The 20,771-nt window shown below is 38.6% G+C and overlaps 1 protein-coding gene across 6 annotated transcripts; it reads left to right on the plus strand.

Moving 5' to 3' along the window:
- Positions 1–1,366: 1,366 nt before the first annotated feature.
- On the plus strand, positions 1,367–20,719 carry ocrl (OCRL inositol polyphosphate-5-phosphatase). 6 transcript variants are annotated; one of them, XM_044204956.1, is made up of 24 exons: positions 1,367–1,963; positions 2,509–2,588; positions 5,038–5,129; positions 5,535–5,573; positions 5,975–6,088; positions 8,175–8,369; positions 8,524–8,773; positions 8,970–9,140; positions 9,270–9,371; positions 9,481–9,595; positions 9,787–9,903; positions 10,399–10,580; positions 10,962–11,073; positions 11,641–11,750; positions 12,007–12,142; positions 12,308–12,418; positions 12,583–12,748; positions 13,262–13,497; positions 14,232–14,255; positions 15,600–15,719; positions 16,855–16,939; positions 17,271–17,398; positions 17,571–17,682; positions 18,623–20,719. In XM_044204956.1, exons 1-24 carry the CDS (start codon positions 1,922–1,924, stop codon positions 18,745–18,747), a joined length of 2,964 nt encoding a protein of 987 aa, XP_044060891.1. In that variant the 5' UTR covers positions 1,367–1,921; the 3' UTR covers positions 18,748–20,719. The 6 variants fall into 6 exon arrangements, with proteins under 6 accessions (XP_044060891.1, XP_044060890.1, XP_044060892.1 ...); XM_044204955.1 differs by having other exon boundaries at positions 1,374–1,963; positions 8,967–9,140; XM_044204957.1 differs by lacking the exon at positions 14,232–14,255 and having other exon boundaries at positions 1,376–1,963; positions 8,967–9,140.
- The last annotated feature ends 52 nt before the right edge of the window (positions 20,720–20,771 follow it).

Consider the following 20,771-nt stretch of genomic DNA (forward strand, 5'->3'; position numbering starts at 1 on the left):
AAATGTACTTAGTTACAATCCACCACTGGACTCTAAACAATAAAGAGTGAAATATATGAAGTCTTAATGTACTAAGTTAATTACAATCATTATTAAGATTAACATCAGATGATTTGTTCTTTAAACTAATTTGAAATGCAATAGAATTTTCTAAAAAAAATAAACAGTGAGGACAAAGATTTACTCTCAGTTAATTTAGCTAATTTTCTGCCTACATTTGTTGTGCTTCTAGGATGTCATGTAAAAATGTTGAAGCCAGTGTATACTGCACATTACAAAGCAAGTCATTCTAAATAATAAAGATTGTTTTAGTGGGGTGAGAATTGTGGTCTGTTTACAGTGATGACTGTTTAATGTTTCAAAGAACTAATGCACAGTGAACAACAGGGGATGTAATTCAGGACAAACCTGCCAGAATCCCACAGTAGTTCCCAGTTTTTTCTCGATAATTGTGTTTTTTCCCTTGTCAAATACTGGATACTTTTATGGATTCTGGCTTCTAAAAATCCTTAAAATTAAACAATCTGCAAAGGAGGAATCTCTGTTTAGTATGGCTGCTCATGACTCATCTCCATCACAGGGCATAAACCTGTGAAGGGGGGTCGCAAGCCACAAAAGGTTGGGATCCACTGCCCTGGGTCATGTTATGAAGAAGACACTGGTATTTTGAACATGACACATCCTTTAAGAGTTTATGTTTGATATTAAGATAATTAAGACATCTGTGTCAGAAAATTGGGACAACACACATTCATGGTAGTTTTAAACAGCGGTGGAAGAAGTACCTAAATCCTTTGCTTAGTAACAATACCACACTTTGAAAATACTGTGTTAAAAGTAAAAGTCATTCAAAATTGGACTTGAGTAAAAATACTACCAGCAAAATGTACTTAAAGCATCAAAAGTAAAAGTACTCACTATACAAAACGGCCCCTTTCAGAGCGTTAAATTATGGAGCCTTCAAGGTCCCTAAAGATTTTCTTTTTAATCATATGCACACAAGATAATTTGCACACACAAGTTATTACAAGATAATAACTTTAATCTATAACAATGCATCATATTTAATAAGTTGATCATATGTTTTGTATGTAAAATCAAAGTAACAAGTACAGCAGTTAAATAAATGAAGTTTAGTAAAAAAGTAGGCTTCATTATTTCCCTCTGAAATGTAGTGGAGTAGAAGTATAAAGTAACACAAATTGGATATAGTCTACTTAATTACAGTACTTGAGTAAATTCCACCTCTGGTTTTAAATGCAGCAAAATAATCCCAAACTCCCAAAGAAGACACACAGGTGTGTTGAGCATGACACACCCCTGACTGTAAGTGTGATATGAAAATAAGTATGAATTTACTACAAGATGCTGTAGATTGTCTTTGATGTTATTTGTCCACAGGGCTGAATTCAGTCTCTGGTCCACACTCCGCGGCAGAAGGTGGCGTTATGGGCCTCATACTTGTTGCCAACCGCCGATGAAAATCAAGAGGATGAAGCCGAACTAAGCAGAGAGAGGGACGGGAGCAGGAGGGAGTCCACAGAGCAAACTCTGTCTCCACTGTAGCGTAGCTAGCTAAATCTGCCGCTAACTGCCAGCTATGTAGTCCGACCAGCCTGTTCCATGAACAGAAGAGAAGCCGGGTGTTTCAAGGTTTTTGACAGAATGGCGCACACTTACCGGGGTATCTTGAATTCTCGGCTCTGGTGAACATTTGTGACCCCCATCCAGCAACAACAACATCTGCCTAACAAGCTAACAAGCGGTTAGCATTAGCAACAAACCGCTGAACAGCTGTCAACCGGAAGGCCGCCGCCGCCGCACCGGTGGGGATTTAACTTTCTCTGTCCGTGTCTGGACTGAACCAACACAAAGTCAGTCTAGCCAATGATAAACCGCTGTTTATTCTTTATCGGTAAGAATGGAGTCCTCTTTGGGGATATGCGAAGAGGAGTGCTTGGCAATATCCTTTTTGAATTAAGTTACATTATTTTTTGTGTGTGTGTTTTTCCCAGTTTGCTTTAGCTCGTTGGCTAACGTTAGCGTCACTGAATCATTTTATCAGGTAGCTAGCTAACGTCAGTTAACGTTAGCAAGGCGGTTTACGTTTAGCTGATTAACTTGTGTGAGTTTATTTACCTGGTTCTTTTATAGCTACAGCTGGCTTTTAATTCAGTTCACTACTAACCATACCAGTATGATCACTTTGATCTAACTACTTAAACCCAGATTAAGGTTAGCCATGTTTTAGTTTAAGTTACATTTGCTGCCACTAACCAACTCAACCATTGAACTGCTTTCTCTGTTTTTTCAGTGGCTTGTGGTTTGTCATTTGTCACATTAATTTGCCTACTTTAAATAAGCATGGCTTCTAACAGAGGCAGTACTTTGAGTCTAACCACACGCATACTAACTTGCAAGCCTAAAATGAAAGTGGGGCCCTGTCTGCGATTAACTAACATAACAAGTCATCCTCAATCAAAACAATTCCTTGATTGTGATGCTCACACTGTAAGAGGTCAGGAGCTGAGGGCTGGCCTGAAGGAGCCCAGACTACTGTCACTAATTGAGCGCAGTGGAGAGTTTATGTAAGTATCAGAGACTGAAAATGTATGTGTTTTCTGTCAGGTAGTAGAGGTAAATTTAGTGAGATGTCACAGGTTATGTTTGAATTTTGAAGCAGCTCTGAGATTTTCATCTGCAGCATCCGCTTCCTTTTAGCTTTTGCTTTATTCTGATGAAAGTTTTTGACAGCTTTTTCTGTGTTCGAAGGTAGATGCTTGCTGTGGTATATCTGAAGTGTCTGGCCATCTCTTCTGGGCAGGTCTCTTTATTTGGGAACTGTTTTATATTTTCTGCTGCCTGTGATTGACATGCCCTGAATAGCTGTGCTTCTTTTTAGGCCAAATATGGCTTTTAACATGCAAAATTAACTTTATATCAAGACGGTTCAAAAAAGGTGCGTACCATGATAGCGTCACACTGAGTAATAGACAAGATGATTTAGATTGTACAGTTTGATTATTGTGTTTTAGGGTTGGATGTTCTTATCTAATGAATAGATTTAATCGCAAATGACATTACATAAGCATTATATTGTTAAAGGCAGTTTGTCTGGCTAAATCAGTACTATTCGAAAAATACCAAAACTACAATATTTAGCATTCTAAGGTGAACAGTCTTATTTTTTCCTGTGTTGTATAGAATACCTGGCCAAACACAGCACCTGATGATGTTATGGTCACAAACATTTTCTGTGTCAGGTGTTATGCAACCCAGCTGAAATAAGTTAATTGCTGCATGGATCAGTGACTCTTCATTGACCTCCTCTTCAGTGGTCAGAAAGTCGGCTACAGGACAGTACTGCGCGTGGAGCTGTGGTGATTTGGATCAGTGTTACATTAGCAGGATTTTAACCCAGGTCTTGGCAGCTTCAGCAGTGTTAAACCATCAGTGTGTTTGTTGCAGGTTGTGGTGTGCACTCGCGTCAGGGAGAAACCTATTAGCAGCCAGCTCCACCGCTTATTATCCAGAATTCCTCCACTTAGTCCCGAACTGTAATCAGACTCACATGGGCGCACAAGCTCCGTCCTCAGCTGTGTTAAACCCACACACACTAAACTCCACTCCTGACAGGGAAAATGGCAAAGCGTCATGGAGACCAGGTGCTGTCAGGGTTTTAATTGGTGCTGTACAGATATTATAACATATACCTGTAAACCTATGAAAGTGACATCTGTTGACATTTTTTTAAATCAGCAGGAATTGTATGGCACAAGACCTTGTTATCACAGGGTGAACAAAATAACAGGAGAAGCAACCCTACAATAAATACCAATGTGAATCTGACAATGTTTGGTTTTAGTTGAAACTGTCTAAAGTGTTTTTGTAACTCAGTGATCATTTTTGAGGCTGTATATTAGTGTTGTTAATTAAACATCTTATTAAGCGTCTTGTAGTCAGTGTTGGCGAGGATGTACTTGTGACCAATGTAGTTCTTTTTGACATTTATTGTTGTGATTTTTGAGGCTATTCTGTTTTCCACAATTCAGATTTTTGCGTTTTACCAGTACCAATTTGAAGCTATAATAAAGGTGTAAAAATAGCTATTTTAAAGTTATTTTTAAAGGGGACAGCTTATGGAGGTTCAAAGAGGACAGATAATAGAAACTATAGCCTCAAAAATAAAAATCAAGTTGAAGCAACATGTCTGACAATCTCAATTAAAACAGACATCATGATGTTCACCACAACATTCATGTTTAATTCAGGGCTGCTGTGTTGTAAGGTGTTTCTATTATTTTGGATGTTCTCCATTGTTGATTGTCATGTATCTTACGACATCAGAGGGCCTCTTGCTGATTCAGGGGAACTGCGAGTCCCTCTGACACTTTAAGTCCAGCAGGGCTGAATCATTTTCCTCTTCAACAGTAATCAGACTTATTGTGAAGTGGAGGGGAAGCGTGGGCAGTGCCCAGCGTGCTGCTTTGACCCTGGCTGTTAGTCAGCCATTGTCAGAGAGTGAAATATGACCCAGCCTACATTAACCCACATCGCAGCTGCTTATATTGACTATTTAGTGACCCGAAGCTTAGCTCCCCTGAATGGGCTGCAGTTTGCTACAACAAAACTTGACTGAAGCAGAACACTTATTAGTTAATTTTGTGTCATTGTTTGCTTATTCAACTAAAGCATCTAGACTGCAAATTAGACTAAAGGTGACTTGCATGTATGCATGTGCATTTCAGATTTTTGTAAATCTTAAATTCACATTTTAATCACTTGATAATTATAATATAATCCTAATAATAAATTTACCCTATTGCATCTCAAATGTTGAGTTATTCTAATATTTTAATAGTGAGTGATGTGCATGAAACACATTTTTTTTAATGGCAAGAAAATGGCTGTAATGAGAAATAGCTGCAGCTTGTTTGTATATGCTTTGTGTTTAAGATGATGTTATTGATGATCTTAGATGATACTGAAAAATTGCAGAGCTGATGTTAAGTGGGACTGTGTGCTGTTCTCATACAGATTGGGTGTTTTGGCCACCCCTGATGCTGTTGTGTCTCGTCCAGTGGCTCAGCTGTCTATACCCATCAATGGTAATTTTGAAATTGTGCGAGGTATGTGTCTTTTTTTGTCCTTAATATCAAATTCACAGTATTAACTGTTTTGGGTATGCTGAGTATAATCAAATGTTCAGGATAATTTAAGTCGCCAACTGCTGCAAACTATTCTTAATTTCTTTGTTTTCTTCTGTAAGATGTTTGTGATTCTTTTCCGATAGACCTCACATTCTTTAACCCACTATGCATAGTAGTGTTACTGTTTACTCAGGATTACGTCACAGTGGTGCAAAAGTGAAAGTCCAGGGAGCATTTCCTTAGCACTTGGAAAATAAAATTTAAAAATCAACACATGACAACTAGAGCCTTTTGAAATAATTTATAACACCACTGGTTTACTCCCACAACAGACCTTTGAACTGCATAAGCACCGTTTAAGCTCTCTTTCCTCTTTCATTTCAGAGGCTGAAGAGGCGCTTCTTATTAACTTCTCAGTAGATTGTAAGTACTTTTTACCTCTCTTCAGGTACTAATTCCTTTTTCTGCTTAGTTTTCAAAAAGAGATTATGCAGAAAATATGTTGTTTTTGTCCTCCAAGCAAGCCGGAAAGAATCATTTATTGTGGGAACAAAATAGAGCTAAAACATGGCATTTATTGCAACACAGCCCCTATCTAGTCTTACTACATTTTAAGGGCACGCCTTCAGCCAAATGTCTACGTCCTTTATTTAGCAGCAGGCGCTGGTCATGAGTTACCAGGGCTCTCTGTAAGAATGCTGAATTGTCTCACTATTAAATCACTTTGCTTTGTTTTCTAGACAGTCTGCTTTTCCAACGTGTTTGGCAAGACTAACTGTTTCCAACATGTGTGTAAGTGTGTGTTTTCTGTACCCCCTTTCAAGCCTGTGTTAGGATACGAATCAAAGGAGAAAAAGCCCCAGAGCTGCTGTTGGAACTTGAGGATGATGATCGGACTCAGACTTTCTTCGCCCAGGTGAAGAGTGCTCAGCAACAAGGTAAATCTCCAATGTCTGTCAGTAGCCTGAAGCAGTTGGATGATTCATTATTTAATCACTCATCTAATATTTATTCACCGAGGGTGGATTACACCACTTGCTGATTTCCTGTGTATTCTTGGCACACACACACACACACACACACACACTGGTGGAAAGATCCACATTTAAAGGTGACAGCCCACCTCTGTGAATGCAGCCAGAAAGGACTAAAGCTTACGTCATTATGCTTTCATTCTTACATTTATGTTTTAGCCATGTCACTGATGCTGAGCAAACATTCGTAACTTTTCCGATGCCCAAAATTACAATCAATCATCAATGGCAATGAGTGCAAAGACCAGTGTGCACTGACAAAATTCCTGAAAAGTACTGGGACTTTCTTTGTGAGAGCATTTTTAGTTGAGTATAAGAAATATGGAAATATGATACACTGGGCAAGGACATTGCTTTTTTTGTATGTGCTACCTATTCTTTTTTAGGCATATTTTTAATCTATTTATGTATTTAATATATTTAAGATATTCTGTTGACCTTAAAAGCAATTGCATAGGAATGTAGCTGGATTTTATGATGACACATCTACAGTGTAAAAGATGCCAGCATTCAAAATAGGAACATATATTGTATATTGGAGAAGAGTGGTGAGTTTTCAGTTTATTTCAATGGACTTGCATTGCTTATGCTCATACTGGTCTGCACCTCTGTCTGTGTGTGTGCTGCCAGAAATACCACATAAAAAATAATACTTCTGCACAACCATCTGTGGTTTATTGAAACTATAGGGATATCTTGATTGGAGTTAAAACATATGATGTTCAGGCACTACTTTTGGGAAACCTGATGTATATTGGTTTACCATCCATTATATTGCTGCAGCCCTGGAAACCTTTTGACTGAGAACAGTGAGATGATTTTTTTCGATGACCTAATCCTGACAAGTGACTTTACCATGGAGATGTGTAAACTACTGCAGGACTTGTGTCTTCATCTGTGCTCGTCTCCCTTAATGATGAAAATACAAAGGGTGCTTGTTAAACTTTTAGCTGTGCGGACTACTTAGTTATAGCCAACCTGTTGAAAAAAGCAGACATTTGTATATCTATTTTGCATTTGATGTTGCTTAGACCGGTGCAATTTAGTAAATCTTTGAAAATTAGTACTACCTCAAATAATAGGATGGGGATGACATGCTTATAGTTGTTATGCATCCTTTGGATGACATTAGAGATTTCAATAGGAAAAGGCACGGTGCATCACACATGCAGTTGTGGTTGACAGAAATGGGTAAAAATCACTTTTAGATGAATGCAAGTTATCTTGTACCTCCATAAAACACGTGAGCTGTGCAGAGATCACAAAATATGAAGATGTTGTTGACACTGTATGAAGACTGGTGTGTATTATACTGTAGTACTCTACAAAGGTTTCTGTGATTATCTTTATTTATATAATAAGAAAAACTAAAATGTATGGTTTTTAGTTTTGCGTAATTGCATTTTTGATATGTGTGTAAACTGTGGCTATTAATTCCATGTTTTGTTTGCCACCTCACTAACCAACACCCTGGAGAAAGAATAGATTTTGAAGTGTGATCATGGTGGTGCAGTAAGTTTGTTTTTTTTTTTTTTTTTTTTTTTTTATACTTGGAGCCTGTTCATCCAGTTTCAATGCTACCACTATCTTTTGCTTTCATTCACTAGTTAATAATTGTAACATCCTGTAGTAGTCAGTAGTACTACAGTGGAACCGTGCCCTCTTCAGTCTTGTTATCAACAAGCCACTTGTTAGCTGTTTTCCTCTACTTCCTGTAATTCCAACATTTATCTTTTGGGTGTTGGCTCGTTTTTATGTGTTCATATTTACATTCAGTGAGATCAGTTGAAACTGGGTGTGAATTTACTTAAGTCAAATGTTTAGTAAGGCATATTAGCTTGTATCTTGGCCAAGCTGTAGCACTTTTATTGTTTATTCTTTACACATCTTAAGATAATCCCTGGAAAGATGCTCCTTCTGCCTGAATAAGGTTGTGTTGAGTCTGGATCATTGTGTGCTTCCTTCTGACAATGCTGTTTAATTTTCTCAGTTGAATCTAAACTCACGAAACCCAAAGCGATGGAGCCCCTTGCACCAACAGCCCTGAGAGGTCCAGTCCCCATCCCACCGCAAAGAGCAAACAAGACCGCTAACTCTGTGGGCTCTGCAGTCAACCCACCCAAATCTGCCAGTGTACTGCCTCCCAACCTCAACAATAGCATGTCAACAAATCAGACTAACACAGGTAATATATGGATACACTGTGATTACATTACAAAAATCCAACAGTTAAGAAAAGAAGATGCATATTTTTCATTTATCTTAAGTCTTTGTCTTCCAAATTAGTTTCTGTTGCTGTTATGTTGAATCCTCTGTTTTTGAACGTACTGTTTCTGAAGGTCCAGTTCAATCGCTCGCCTCATACTTTGGCTTTGAGGAAAACTTCAACAACGCTCTCAAAGTGGAAGAAAAGAAGAACCACCAGAATCGCATAGTGGCCTGTAGGGAGCCTCCTCCTCTTCCCCCTTTGCCTCCTCGCAAAGCCTCCTACACTCCATCCAATCCTCTGCCTCCTCCACCAGTCCCTAAAGACAGAGCTGTCTCCGTACAGGCCAAAGACAACTCCTTCAACACTAGCACCAAACCAGAGTAAGTTAACCTTTCATGACACGATGTCAGGTTTACTGGAAACACTGGAAACTGGTATTTCATGGCTTATTATACCTATATCACTTAAGACAGTTTTGATTTTATAACTGCAGTCCAGGAGGCTCAGTATCCCAAAGTGTAATCTGTCCAAAATATTGCTGGTGTTAAATAATACCTACTTTTTTCATTCCAGTAGTTTTAGGTCAGGATTTGACCACTTGGACAGGCCAGCGTCTTGGTGCGACAGCCCCACCACCAACACCATGAGACAGGCCATGTTATCCAGCCAGGCAGGACAAAGAGAATACCTCATCAAACACCGCCTGGGTAAGAAGGAGAACGAGTATGTGGACATCGAGACCTTCAGGTGAGAGGAGCTTCTTTAATCTGTATATCATTAGGTTTGTTGTCTTGATATAGAAATACACCAATTCAAAATGCTGCTCCTGCACACATTAAAGACACTATGCATAAATACTGCTCTTTGTTTCTTTAGGTTTTTCACAGGTACGTGGAACGTGAACGGCCAGTCTCCAGACAGCAGCCTTGAGCCGTGGCTCCGCTGTGACACCGAAGCTCCTGATATATATGCTCTGGGGTCAGTGAGAATTTATCATACAGTACTTTTCTGACCATGAAGTCATACATATTGTTCTCTGCTCTTGCTTCAATAACATCCAATATGGTGACTTGGTTTATGACTCTAGTTTTCAAGAATTGGACCTGAGCACTGAAGCTTTCTTCTACATGGACTCGTCCAAGGAGCAGCAGTGGGTGGAAGCTGTGGAGAGGAGCTTGCACCCAAAAGCAAAGTACAAGAGGGTGAGTAGAGAAAGACCTTCTGAAAGATGAACTGCTCCCAATAGTGAGACCAGCACCTTGCCTGGTAGCTCGCTGCTGTCTGTGTGTAAAAGCAGCCGTTTACAATGAATTAATACTGTCTAGGACAATTGGGTCCTGCCATGTTGATGCATTAGTAAAGGTACTAACTATCTTTTTTTTTATGTCTACAGGTCAGGATCATACGACTAGTTGGGATGATGCTTGTGGTCTTTGTCAAAAAGTCCCACAAGAATCACATAAAAGAAGTGGCGGCAGAGCATGTGGGGACAGGAATCATGGGAAAAATGGTTTGTTCACACTGAACTCAGACCAACGGCCTCAAAATACACACAGTGATAGACAACCATGGGATAAATATGTTTGTTTTTCATTCAAGCGCAGTAGATCATGAGAAATTAGTAAAATGTTCAAAAATGCTGTATTTCTCAGTGTGAAGAAATACTTTTAAAGTTGCTGGATCTTCAACTGGATCTAGATCAGCACCAAACATGAATCACTTGTTCTTTAGTCTAACTGTCTGCCGAATATCATTGAAATCTGACATCTGTCTAACGAACAATAATACAAACAAGAGTGAAAATATTACCTCCTCTGTGATGTTTTTTTTTTCTGATTACAGTATTTACAGTGTGCTGTGCTTGGCTTCTGTTTGATTTATTTAATATTAAACATGTTACATTGTTACATCTTATTCCTGCATGTTTTTGCCTAAATTAAAACAAGGGTCTGTTTACATGTCAAACTGACAGCCTGATCTTTTAATGTTTATTTTTTTCTTGCAGGGGAACAAAGGAGGCGTGGCAGTGAGGTTTGTTTTCCACAACACTAGCTTCTGCATTGTCAACTCCCATCTAGCAGCACACGTGGAAGACTTTGAGCGCCGCAACCAGGACTATAAAGACATATGTGCCCGCATGACCTTCCACTTACTGGACTACCCCCCTCTCAGTATCGTCAAGCATGAGTGAGTTCCTCAGTCATGTTCAGAGTGAGAATATCTAAATTAATGTGCAAAGTCTGATTATACACCCATTGATTTGTTTTATCATCAGCTTGAGGTTTTGTTCACCAATAGTTGTAACTGAATTCTTATGTTTTGTTTTAATTGATTTTACATATAAAGAATTTTCACATTTCCAGCATTCTGCAATACTACTAAATTAATTAAATACCATAAAGCTCTTATTACTTAAACTTAATCAGTGTCATTGTCTTAAGTAGCTTTACAAACATTGGCTACAGACTACAATTCCCTTTTAGTGTTTGTAGGATAATCATATTCACTACAAAGTTATTGCTGTAATTCTGTTATTTTAAGCTATCTCTGTCTCTTTTTGTGTTTCAGTGTAGTAATCTGGCTTGGGGATTTAAACTATCGTCTGTTCCTGTACGATGCTGCTGAGGTCAAACAACACATTGCTAAGAACGAGCTAAAAAAGCTTCAGGAGGTTGATCAGGTAAGAGACTGTTATCCGGCTCAGCATTTTCTCTAAACTTAGTTGTTTCACAATGATAAATAGCAGCTGAAAGAAAACTTACCACCACTTTTACTTACTTTAAGCTTTAAAAACAGACAAGTATTAGCACAATTTTTAGAAATAATTGTGATAATTATTAGGTACAGAAAAAATGCCCCATCACTGCTTCTGTTTCTATAATTAGATACATTTCCCCTCTTTAGCTGTTTTAAAAGTATTGCTTGAATAATTTTGCACTTGGGTGAGGCTCTTATTTCTGCTCAGTAGCCATTAGTAAAATATGCTTGTTTGTATGAGTTGACTGTGCTTGTGTTTTGCAACTCTTGGATGTGAACTTGTGTAAATGTATGACAGTGTGACACAACTGAAACAGTACGTATTTCTTGATAAATAGAGATTAGGCAAATATATAAGGGGAACTTTTGTGCAAATACCATTATTATACAGGTTGTTTGTAATCTCTCTTTGTGTGATAATAATTAAGGATTCTGTTTAGACTCTTTCACGAAATAACACATTGAAATGTTGCCTCTTTTCATTGTTTAGCTGAACATTCAAAGGGAGACGAAGAAAGCCTTCACAGACTTCATGGAGGGAGAGATCAACTTCATTCCCACATACAAGTATGACCCCAAAACAGATCGATGGGACTCCAGGTAAAAACATATCCCTGAGTTGTTTTTTTTTTAATGATTGAATTTTAATGATTGAATGAATTGACAAACTCACTCCAGGATAATTGCTATTGCCAACTTGTCGTCAGTTTCAGTTTTTCTTCTTTAGAATACTGATTCGCTAGAAAGGAAGTATTTTCCGGTCTTATCATTACACTAACAGAGTCAGCAGTACTGCATGTGTGTCTGATGTCTGACCCGTAAATTTGCCTCCTGAAACTGCTACTGTTTCCTGCAGCGGGAAGTGCCGTGTCCCGGCTTGGTGTGACAGAATTCTGTGGAGGGGCAACAATGTCAAGCAGCTCAAATACCGGAGTCACATGGAGCTGCAAACTAGTGACCACAAGCCTGTCAGTGCCCTCTTCAATGTCGGGGTAAGAAGCTATGTTGTCCAATAAAAAACCCTAAACTGAATGGTTTTGGTTGAAACATGCAAGGTTCTCCTATTAATTTTGACAATATGTATGACTTTGATGTAATAAATACTTTTTTACTGATAAAAATCGGATAAATAGGACCTTTTGTGTTTTGTGTAACAGGTTAAGGTGGTAAATGAGCAGCGTCACAAAAAGGTGTTTGAGGAGATTGTTCGGGCAATGGACAGAATGGAGAATGATTTCCTTCCATCTGTATCTCTGAGCAGGAGAGAGGTAAAAATAAGTCCTCACACATGCACTCATCATCCTGAGGGTCTGTCTAATCTCACTAGTAACCTTTTAAAACCGAGTAGCCTGTTGTAATTTCTCCTTAAATTTGTGAGATAAAATTACTGGAAATCTGTGATTAATGTTGCCTCTCTTTCCCTGTCTGGCAGTTTGCGTTTGAGAATGTGAAATTCCGGCAGCTTCAAAAGGAGCGCTTCCTGATAACAAATGACGGGCAGGTCCCCTGTCACTTTGCCTTCATCCCCAAACTCAATGACTCGCAGTATTGCAAGTCTTGGCTCCGTGCCGAGCCAAGCGATGGATTCTTGGATCCGAGTAAGTCCTTTTTATCTAATAACTCCCTTTTCTTTTTTGATTGTCCTTAAGCTTGTTACCTAGGATTTTAGATCTGTGATCATGTGATACTTTGATTATTGGTGATGAAATGTAAAAGGGAGATTATAAATTTAGTTACCAGAACTCGTTGCACATTTTTACTAACGTCTGTGCTAGTGTAGTGTCTTCCTCATGTGTTGTACATGATTCTATGTACATGATTGAATGTTTAACAAGGCAGCTTGTAGGGAAAAGTGAATAATCAGTGTTCAAAATAGTTAACAGATAAAGTTAGGCATAGTTTATAATTACTGTATAAAGAGTTTCCCCTCAGGGATCAATAAAGTATTACTGATTCTGATATTTCCTTTTAAATTAATGTTCCTTTTAGTTTTTAATATCCCTTTAGTTTGCAATAAAATCAACAATGCAGAGGCGGCTCCTCTGAATATGTTCTCATCAGAGTTCCTCAGAAAGTTTCCCTGTGAACCTCTTCCTTATCTTCCTGAGCAGGTGAGACCCTGGAGATCTATCTGGAGGTGTATGTCAGTAAAGACTCTGTGACGCTGCTGAACTCTGGAGAGGACTCCATAGAGGACATTCTAGTGCTCCATCTGGACCGCGGCAAGGACTACTTCATTACCATCTCTGGCAACTACCTGCCCAGCTGCTTTGGCACCTCGCTGGAGACTCTGTGCCGCATGAAGAAGCCCATCAGAGAGATCCCCATCACCAAACTCATTGACCTGGTAAGGGAAAGCTAGTCCAGCGGTCATGAAAAGGGAAATCTGATCAGACCAGTTTGAAGTGATAGGATTAGTGAACAGAGACATATTTTCATCAGATTAGTTGAAACTCTGATTGTGAAATATAAGCCTTCCTCTGCACAGACCAGTTTAGCTCAGATTGTAATCCGATGGCTGTCCTTACTCTGTAGCTATTCACTACCTGAAACCTGAGCGGGAACGCGTGAGGGCTTGTTCACTCCCTTAGGGGGAACTCAGTCACACAGAGAGCCTATATTTGGAGAGCATATAATGTCTCAACCTGTATATTTCTGGCCAAGAGGGGCCAAGGGAATGAGGAAGTAGCAAACACATAGGAAGGGAGCTCCTAAAGAACAGGAAAAACTGACTTAGGTTAGGTCCATATTAGTGCTTTTATATAAATAGACTGGTCTTAACAAGTTCACCTCTGTCTGTTTCCATTATGCTATTTTTGACTTTATCTGATTTGGCTTTGGGATGTAGTGCTACTATCATTCAGTAGTCCTTTATTTCTATTTAAACTATTCCATTTTCCTACTGACCTGGTGTATTTGGTCAATGATTTATGCAAGAATAATCCATAATCTATCTACTTTTCTGTTTCTGTGTTTATGCATACAACTTCTATCTTCTTTTGTTTCCCTTCATCGCCTCTTCTTGCCTTGATCATTCCTTTCCAACTCTTCACTCTGGTTTTGGGCTGACTTCTTGCTCAGGGAGAGGACAGCTACATGGAAAAGGTAAAATATTAATGCTGGTACTGATCAGCTATCAGGCAAATCAGGGTCAATATCACCTTAGTTACAATACCAAGTATCTGCTTTAGGACACCTTCCTCAATTGTTCATGTCATGAAGTGAAACTGGTTCAAGTATTGTTCGAATGAGGCATGTCAGCATATGATATCAACAAAAGCCCCAGTGTAAGCTACGCCTGCTCCATACTTAATGCACAGGCACAAAAATGATACCAAACCTCTCATCAGACAAAGTGTACTTCCTAAAATGTTGGACTATTCCTTTAATATGCAGTGCTTTTCAGCTACAGTTGTGTGCACTGACACTTACCTGCTGTTTACACCTTAGGTTGATTAAAAAGTGGCTTCGCTATCTAATCAGAAAAACTCGCTCTACATTTCAGAAAGTTGACAAGGGCAACAATAGGTAACCCACAGGCAATCACAGTCCAGACCATGCCAGCTTAGTTATAAGCTGTGCGTGTGGATCAGTCACCCATTAAATCTCCCCCTGGTCCACTGAGGACAGGGCACACCAGTCCAATAAAACTTAGACACACACAAACACACTAAATCTCATTTCACAGCAGGTCACCCTCACTGCACAGCTCCCTCGTACACATGATTAAAGCTAATGAGAGGAAGTATTAGGGTCTGTTTAGCTAAGCTCAAACACTCCTACAGTATGAAGCCAAATGACAAGTCTCCTCTTCCATTTCATAACTTGTTACTGATCAGTGAAACTGAATAGCTGCATGAGTAAACAGATATCCACTGAGAATATAAATTAGGCCCCGTTTCTTTACAATGTAGCAATTTACAAGTTTTATGTTAAAGCTTTCTTGGTCTTGAATCCCCTCTGGAAGATTCACCACACTGTAAATACCCTGACGGTTCACAGTAGAAGCTTTGGGTGTTGTAGAATATCACATTAGTTCAGCATGTTAGCATCGTCCCCCATTAAAGGCCCACTCCAGTTTCCCCTGCACTTATGTGCCGCCTCGCTAGCTGTGGTTATTTTTGGACGTCTCTTGTGAGTCTCGGGGATCCATTTGCAGAGACAAAAAGAATGTGATATCCAGCCCTTTTGTAAAATGGCTCTCCTTCAAGTTTCCAGACCCCCAGAGATAATCCTGACCTCACTGCTGCTCCTTCTCCATCACTAATTGATCAGATGTGTCATGTGCAGTCATTCTAATAGCCTCTATGAATCAACTAATGGTCTCAATGAGTCATTTTTCCTGTACTGAAGAAATGGGAAAATATTGGAATATTATTCCAGGAAACAATCTAATGTCTGTGCTACAATTTGTTAGTGTAAAACATAGTGACTGTGTTATCTCATCAGGAAAAGTCAAAGATGAGCTTCCTGATGGTGGATGGTGCAAGTACTGAGGACAAACCTCTAAAGATCCCCAAGGAAGTGTGGATTCTTGTCAACCATCTCTTCACCAAGTCCTGTGATCAGGTGAGAAGGCTACAGCTGATAAAGTACTCGCTACAACAGAGGATGTTTATCATTGGGAAGTGATAAGACTGCTGAGCTGTGAAAGTGAGGGATGTAGTTATTAGTTTTTTTTGTTGTGATTTTACATCAGCATTTGTAACTTTTCAGCAGTCAGTACTTGTGTATGTGCTTTATATAGTGTTGCTGTCTTCTGAAACCATGTATTTTCAAAATGTCAACTTTTCATGAGCTGAGAAACACAGCCTTGTTTTCAGTTTTGTGACGATGCATTTTAAATAGAACTCATTGGGTTTTTAAATAGTTTATTTATTTTAGGTAGAAGGACAGTTTTCTCAACCCATAAAGGAACATTTAATCCTTTTAAGTTCAAAATTGCCATATTTGAAGATACATGGTTTTCACTGGACAGCAACAATAGATTGCACATATAATATGCATCTTCTCATTTATCTGTTTATTGGGACATTTTGCGTGGACACCCCTGGATTAGTGAGGCGAAATCTTTATTTTTTGTAATTTATTCATTTTTTATTTTTCAAAACAGATAGACAAACAGACAGTGTAATATTCATGATACTCAGCACAAATTGTTCTTAATGTACAAAGAAAGATGGTCTGTTGATGTTTGGTACAAACCTAAATTAAGAACATAGTGTCTGCCGTGTACAGCCTTATGTGAAGCAGAATTTGTCCAAAAGTCAAAATATTTGTGTGTGCACCTTTTACGTTCAGGCACATTAACATGAGCTGTAGAAACAGGCAGGTTTACTGGCTTTGTGATTTAGGTGAGATGGAAGACAATGGCCATTTCATTTTATTGTTCATTATATGATGATTTAAGGCTACACTTTTCAGTAAAATGTCCTTAATTTCTGATGAGTTCTTCTGGATGAATGATTTATAAGAAACTTGCTGTGTTTTAGGAAGGGAACCTTTTGTGTGGCATTTGTAGTTAGTTGTTCTTTGTTTGCAATGTAATGTAAGAAGTTCGTGTCTGACAAATGTATCACCACTGAAACTGTATTTTCTATGTTTTGTATGTGCATGATACAGTAACTAACTAACTATAGTGATACTAATTGGACTTGTGGGAACTGTTTTAAATGTTCCATATTTGTCTCTGAATGTCTCCCAGGAGGACTTGTTCCAGACACCGGGCCTACAAGAGGAGCTGCAGAGCATCATCGACTGTCTGGACACCAGCATCCCCGACTCCATTTGTATCCTTGTTTATGAAGCCAGTCCCAAGCCCAGATCTCACCAATTATCATGATAAAAATAGCAATAATAATAGTAATCGTCTGACTTTGTGGTGTTAGCAAGTCAGAGTGAGAAGGGTTGATTTCGACCCTACGTCTCTCAGTGCTACTAAGTGCTAAAATCTAAGTGAGCTTGCTAGCTACGAATGTTTACATATAATAACAAGAAGACATACAGGCAAAGATGGGGTCCGAACTCCTGTTTATTATGATAACATGCATATGAATGATGCACTTAACAGGCCTACATTGGACTCCATATTTGCTTGTTCTTCCCTAACTGTTCATGTAGTTGGTTGTAACCACTCTGTAGCTGAGGCTCTGTTGATCTTCTTAGAGGCCTTGCCGGAGCCAGTAGTGTGTTATGAACTCTACCAACGGTGCCTAGACTGCGCTCATGACAGTCGCCTTTGCAAACAGGTGCAGTGTCTACGCTTCACATACCATGAAGTTATCTGTCTCTATCAATTTACTGTATTTACCAATTAGGCATTGTTCTATATATATATATATATATATATATATATATAAATAAAATATTGCATACAGTAATGCGTACAACTAATCTTTGTCTACTTCTGACAATTGACAGTTGATCTCCCAGTTGCCCCGGGCTCACCGCAACGTATTTCGCTACTTAATGGCCTTTCTGAAGGAACTTCTCAAGCACTCCCACAACAACAACCTTACAGCTAGCCTCATAGGTATGAATTGTGTACCTCCTGTCTTGATGTTTGCTATACTTTATAGCTCATTGGACAGATAGTTTAATGTTTATTACCCCAGTGTATCAGTCTCAATCAATTTGGACAATGTCTGAAGAAAAATAAGACCATCGTAGTGTAAATTGGTTTGTTGTATGTGTTCTATTTTTCCCACAGATATGAATAATCAGGGTAACAGAAGCAGTTATTTCAATCCCCATAAGCTACTGTGACAACAACAGACGCTACTCTTTTTAAAAATTTTTTTTTTTTACATTATCTCTATAAAAATGGCATACATAACACCTGACATCCATACTCACAACAAGATTCAACAGTAACATGAGACAAAGAACATAGTGCTACACAGTGTTTACACTATTATTATTATTATTATTATTATTATTATTTTATATAAACACAAAATACTGCACATACAGACAATAATTAAAAACAGTTTGCTGCCAGTATTAAATTCAAGCCAGAACCAAAACTTCTTAAATGGTACCCATCCCTCATAGACTCGTATTCACAAGTAATGAGATGATGCTATTTTATTAACCAGTCTTTAGAGCGGACAACTGAGTAGCTCACTGAAGCAGTTTGGGATAATGTACTGTACCTTGTTTAAAGGCATTGTGGGTGGTACAGTAGTAGGGGAGAGCACTAATTATTCACACTTTTCATTACATGAACTACAGATTTTCTGTGAGTCAGGGATTTTACCCATCATCGTTATGGTAGCCATCTTGCTAAATATCCTGACAAATCACTACACTGACATGAATGTTTTAACGGCGTATGTTGTCTTGACACTGCTGATTATACAGAACAAGTAAAATTGTTTTCTTTTAATTTACTTGATAGAAGAGTAAGTTAGTCTTATTGCCAGTACATCAGTTTCTTTTCTTCACTTCTTTGTCCTGTTCTTGTATTTTAGCTACACTCTTTGCTAGCCTCCTTATCCGACCGCCTCCCAAACTGATGAGCAGGCAGACACCATACGACCGGCAGAAAGCCATCGACTTCATTCTGGGTTTCCTCATGGCAGGAGATGAGGAGTAACCAAGGTCGATTGACCCTCACAACGTCAGTCGGGTTTGGAGTTGAGTGACCAACCTTGCTTACTACTGGCAAAGGACCTGGACCTGTAGGACACTGTAACATGATCCACTTGCTATTTTGTCATCTATTGGAGACCAGTGCAGCTGTTTTGCACCCTATCGTTCACAAACTCTCATGTTAGAGGAAGATGTCCATTAGAACTGTGATGATTTTACCAAGTGTCATATCTTCAGTTCATTCACAGTATGACCGCTAGCTGGATTTTGAAGCACTTGGGGGAGCTTTGAACTGATGCCTATGCACTTTCTGATGACCTAAAGGCCCTTTGCCTCCGGAGTAGAGTTGTCCTCGTGCTCTGCTGACTCTTATTGTAGGTGCTCATGCCAAAATAACCCCTGAACAGTGAATGGTATGAAAGTGAAAACACTATGTATCCATAGATGCTAAGCGAAAGACTCAATTACACTAAAGAAAAGGAAATTCCTGAAGTTTTAAGAAGTAGACTGAATGCTAATATACTGTTCAAAGGATTAAATTGTTTGAAATGGGATAATTGTGGAAATCTATATACTAAGAATGTTTAAGCTTAAGATAAATCACGACAATCATTCATTTTGCAGCATTTTAACTGAGGAGACAATAAAATATCTGCAAGAATTATTTGTTACCATACCCACTGTATTTTAACTGTTATTTATATTTTTTTTCTTCTACATTTGTACCATCTGAACAGTTTTTGGTTCCTACTACAGTATGGTTTATTTTCAGCTCTGCATTGGTTGTAAAATATTTCATTGGAAATATTGATCCCGTTTTTATCGTCCTGTTATAGAAAACTCTTTGTCGTGAATGTTTTTGCTGTGTTTCTGTACAATTTCAGCCGTGAGCCTTACGTCACGTTTCGTCAGTTCCTCTTGAGTTACAAAACAAGTCTGTTAAAACGTGAACTTCCTGGTCCACCAGAATAGTGTAGAGTCACCCTCTGTGATTCTTGATGTCTTAAATCGTGTAAATAGTGTATGGGGTATGGTGGTTCAAGTCTGTGATGGTGTCTACAGTTTGTCATGTTTGTGATGAAGGTGGTACTGTTAATATATGTTTGTTTACATGTCTTTTTCCTCACTTCTGCCACATGTTAAAGCTCACTATTCGTTGTTTTAGGCCTGTGTGATGCCAAAACACAGCCGTCGTGTTCTTCATGGTAAATGCAGAGGAGTAATACTCTTGTTTTAAGTGATGCAGCATTTTCTGGATGCAAGTTTAGCAAGATTTAATGGCCCGTTACTCTGCAGGATACAGCCTGTCTTTGTGCACCTTTCTCATTTGTGCCACAGAGGAAATGTTTTTCTGTACTCAGTGTTGCAAAACATGTCATGGATCTTGAAATAAGGAACTTCTATGCTGTGTATCACAAACACTATTTCCTCTAACAGTTTTACTCAAGAGATGTCAGCAATGCTTTCCTTTCTGACATAAATTCACATTTATGACATTAATTTCAACACTCATGGCACTTATAGAAGTGCCTGTCAGGCTGAAGTTGCTCTATTCTTGCATAGTTTCTTCTGCCTTATTGCCATCAATAGACTAGATTCTTCTGTAGGTGTTAATCAAGCTGAGCTTTGCCAAAAGGTGGCTTGGCCTTGAAGTAATAGTTCCTGGTGATTGATATTTGGGAGAGCCATTTTATAATAGCCATTTATTTATTCACTTTATTACTTTAGAAATACTACCATCATCATGTCAAACACAAAATCAATATAATCAATAACCTCTGATTTTAAGTGTTGTCTTATGCCACTGTACCGACTGATGCATTTGTATGGGTTCATTGTGCTCTTTGTCTTCAGTTTTGTCACAATCTGTTCATAAAATTAAGGTACACAAGGAAACACTTGCACCTGTTTTCAACTTTTCAGATTTTTGGTGCTTTTAATTTATTTAACAGAAATAAAAACTGTGTATAAAACTGTTTTGTTTGCCCATTCAACACCTTTTTGAAAAATGTGTGGACATCTTGTTGA

This window comes from Siniperca chuatsi, linkage group LG8 (assembly GCF_020085105.1).
Source record: "Siniperca chuatsi isolate FFG_IHB_CAS linkage group LG8, ASM2008510v1, whole genome shotgun sequence".
Classification (NCBI taxonomy): Eukaryota; Metazoa; Chordata; class Actinopteri; order Centrarchiformes; family Sinipercidae; genus Siniperca; species Siniperca chuatsi.

What these genes read in the sequence shown, in the direction of transcription:
- ocrl (XM_044204955.1), top strand. Translation starts at nt 1,922, where the DNA reads ATGGAGTCCTCTTTGGGGATATGCGAAGAGGAGTGCTTGGCA. An exon ending in GCGAAGAGGAGTGCTTGGCA is followed by an intron (nt 1,964 to 2,508) that starts ATATCCTTTTTG and finishes TGTGATGCTCAC; the next exon opens with ACTGTAAGAGGTCAGGAGCT. An exon ending in AGCTTCAGGAGGTTGATCAG is followed by an intron (nt 11,074 to 11,640) that starts GTAAGAGACTGT and finishes TTCATTGTTTAG; the next exon opens with CTGAACATTCAAAGGGAGAC.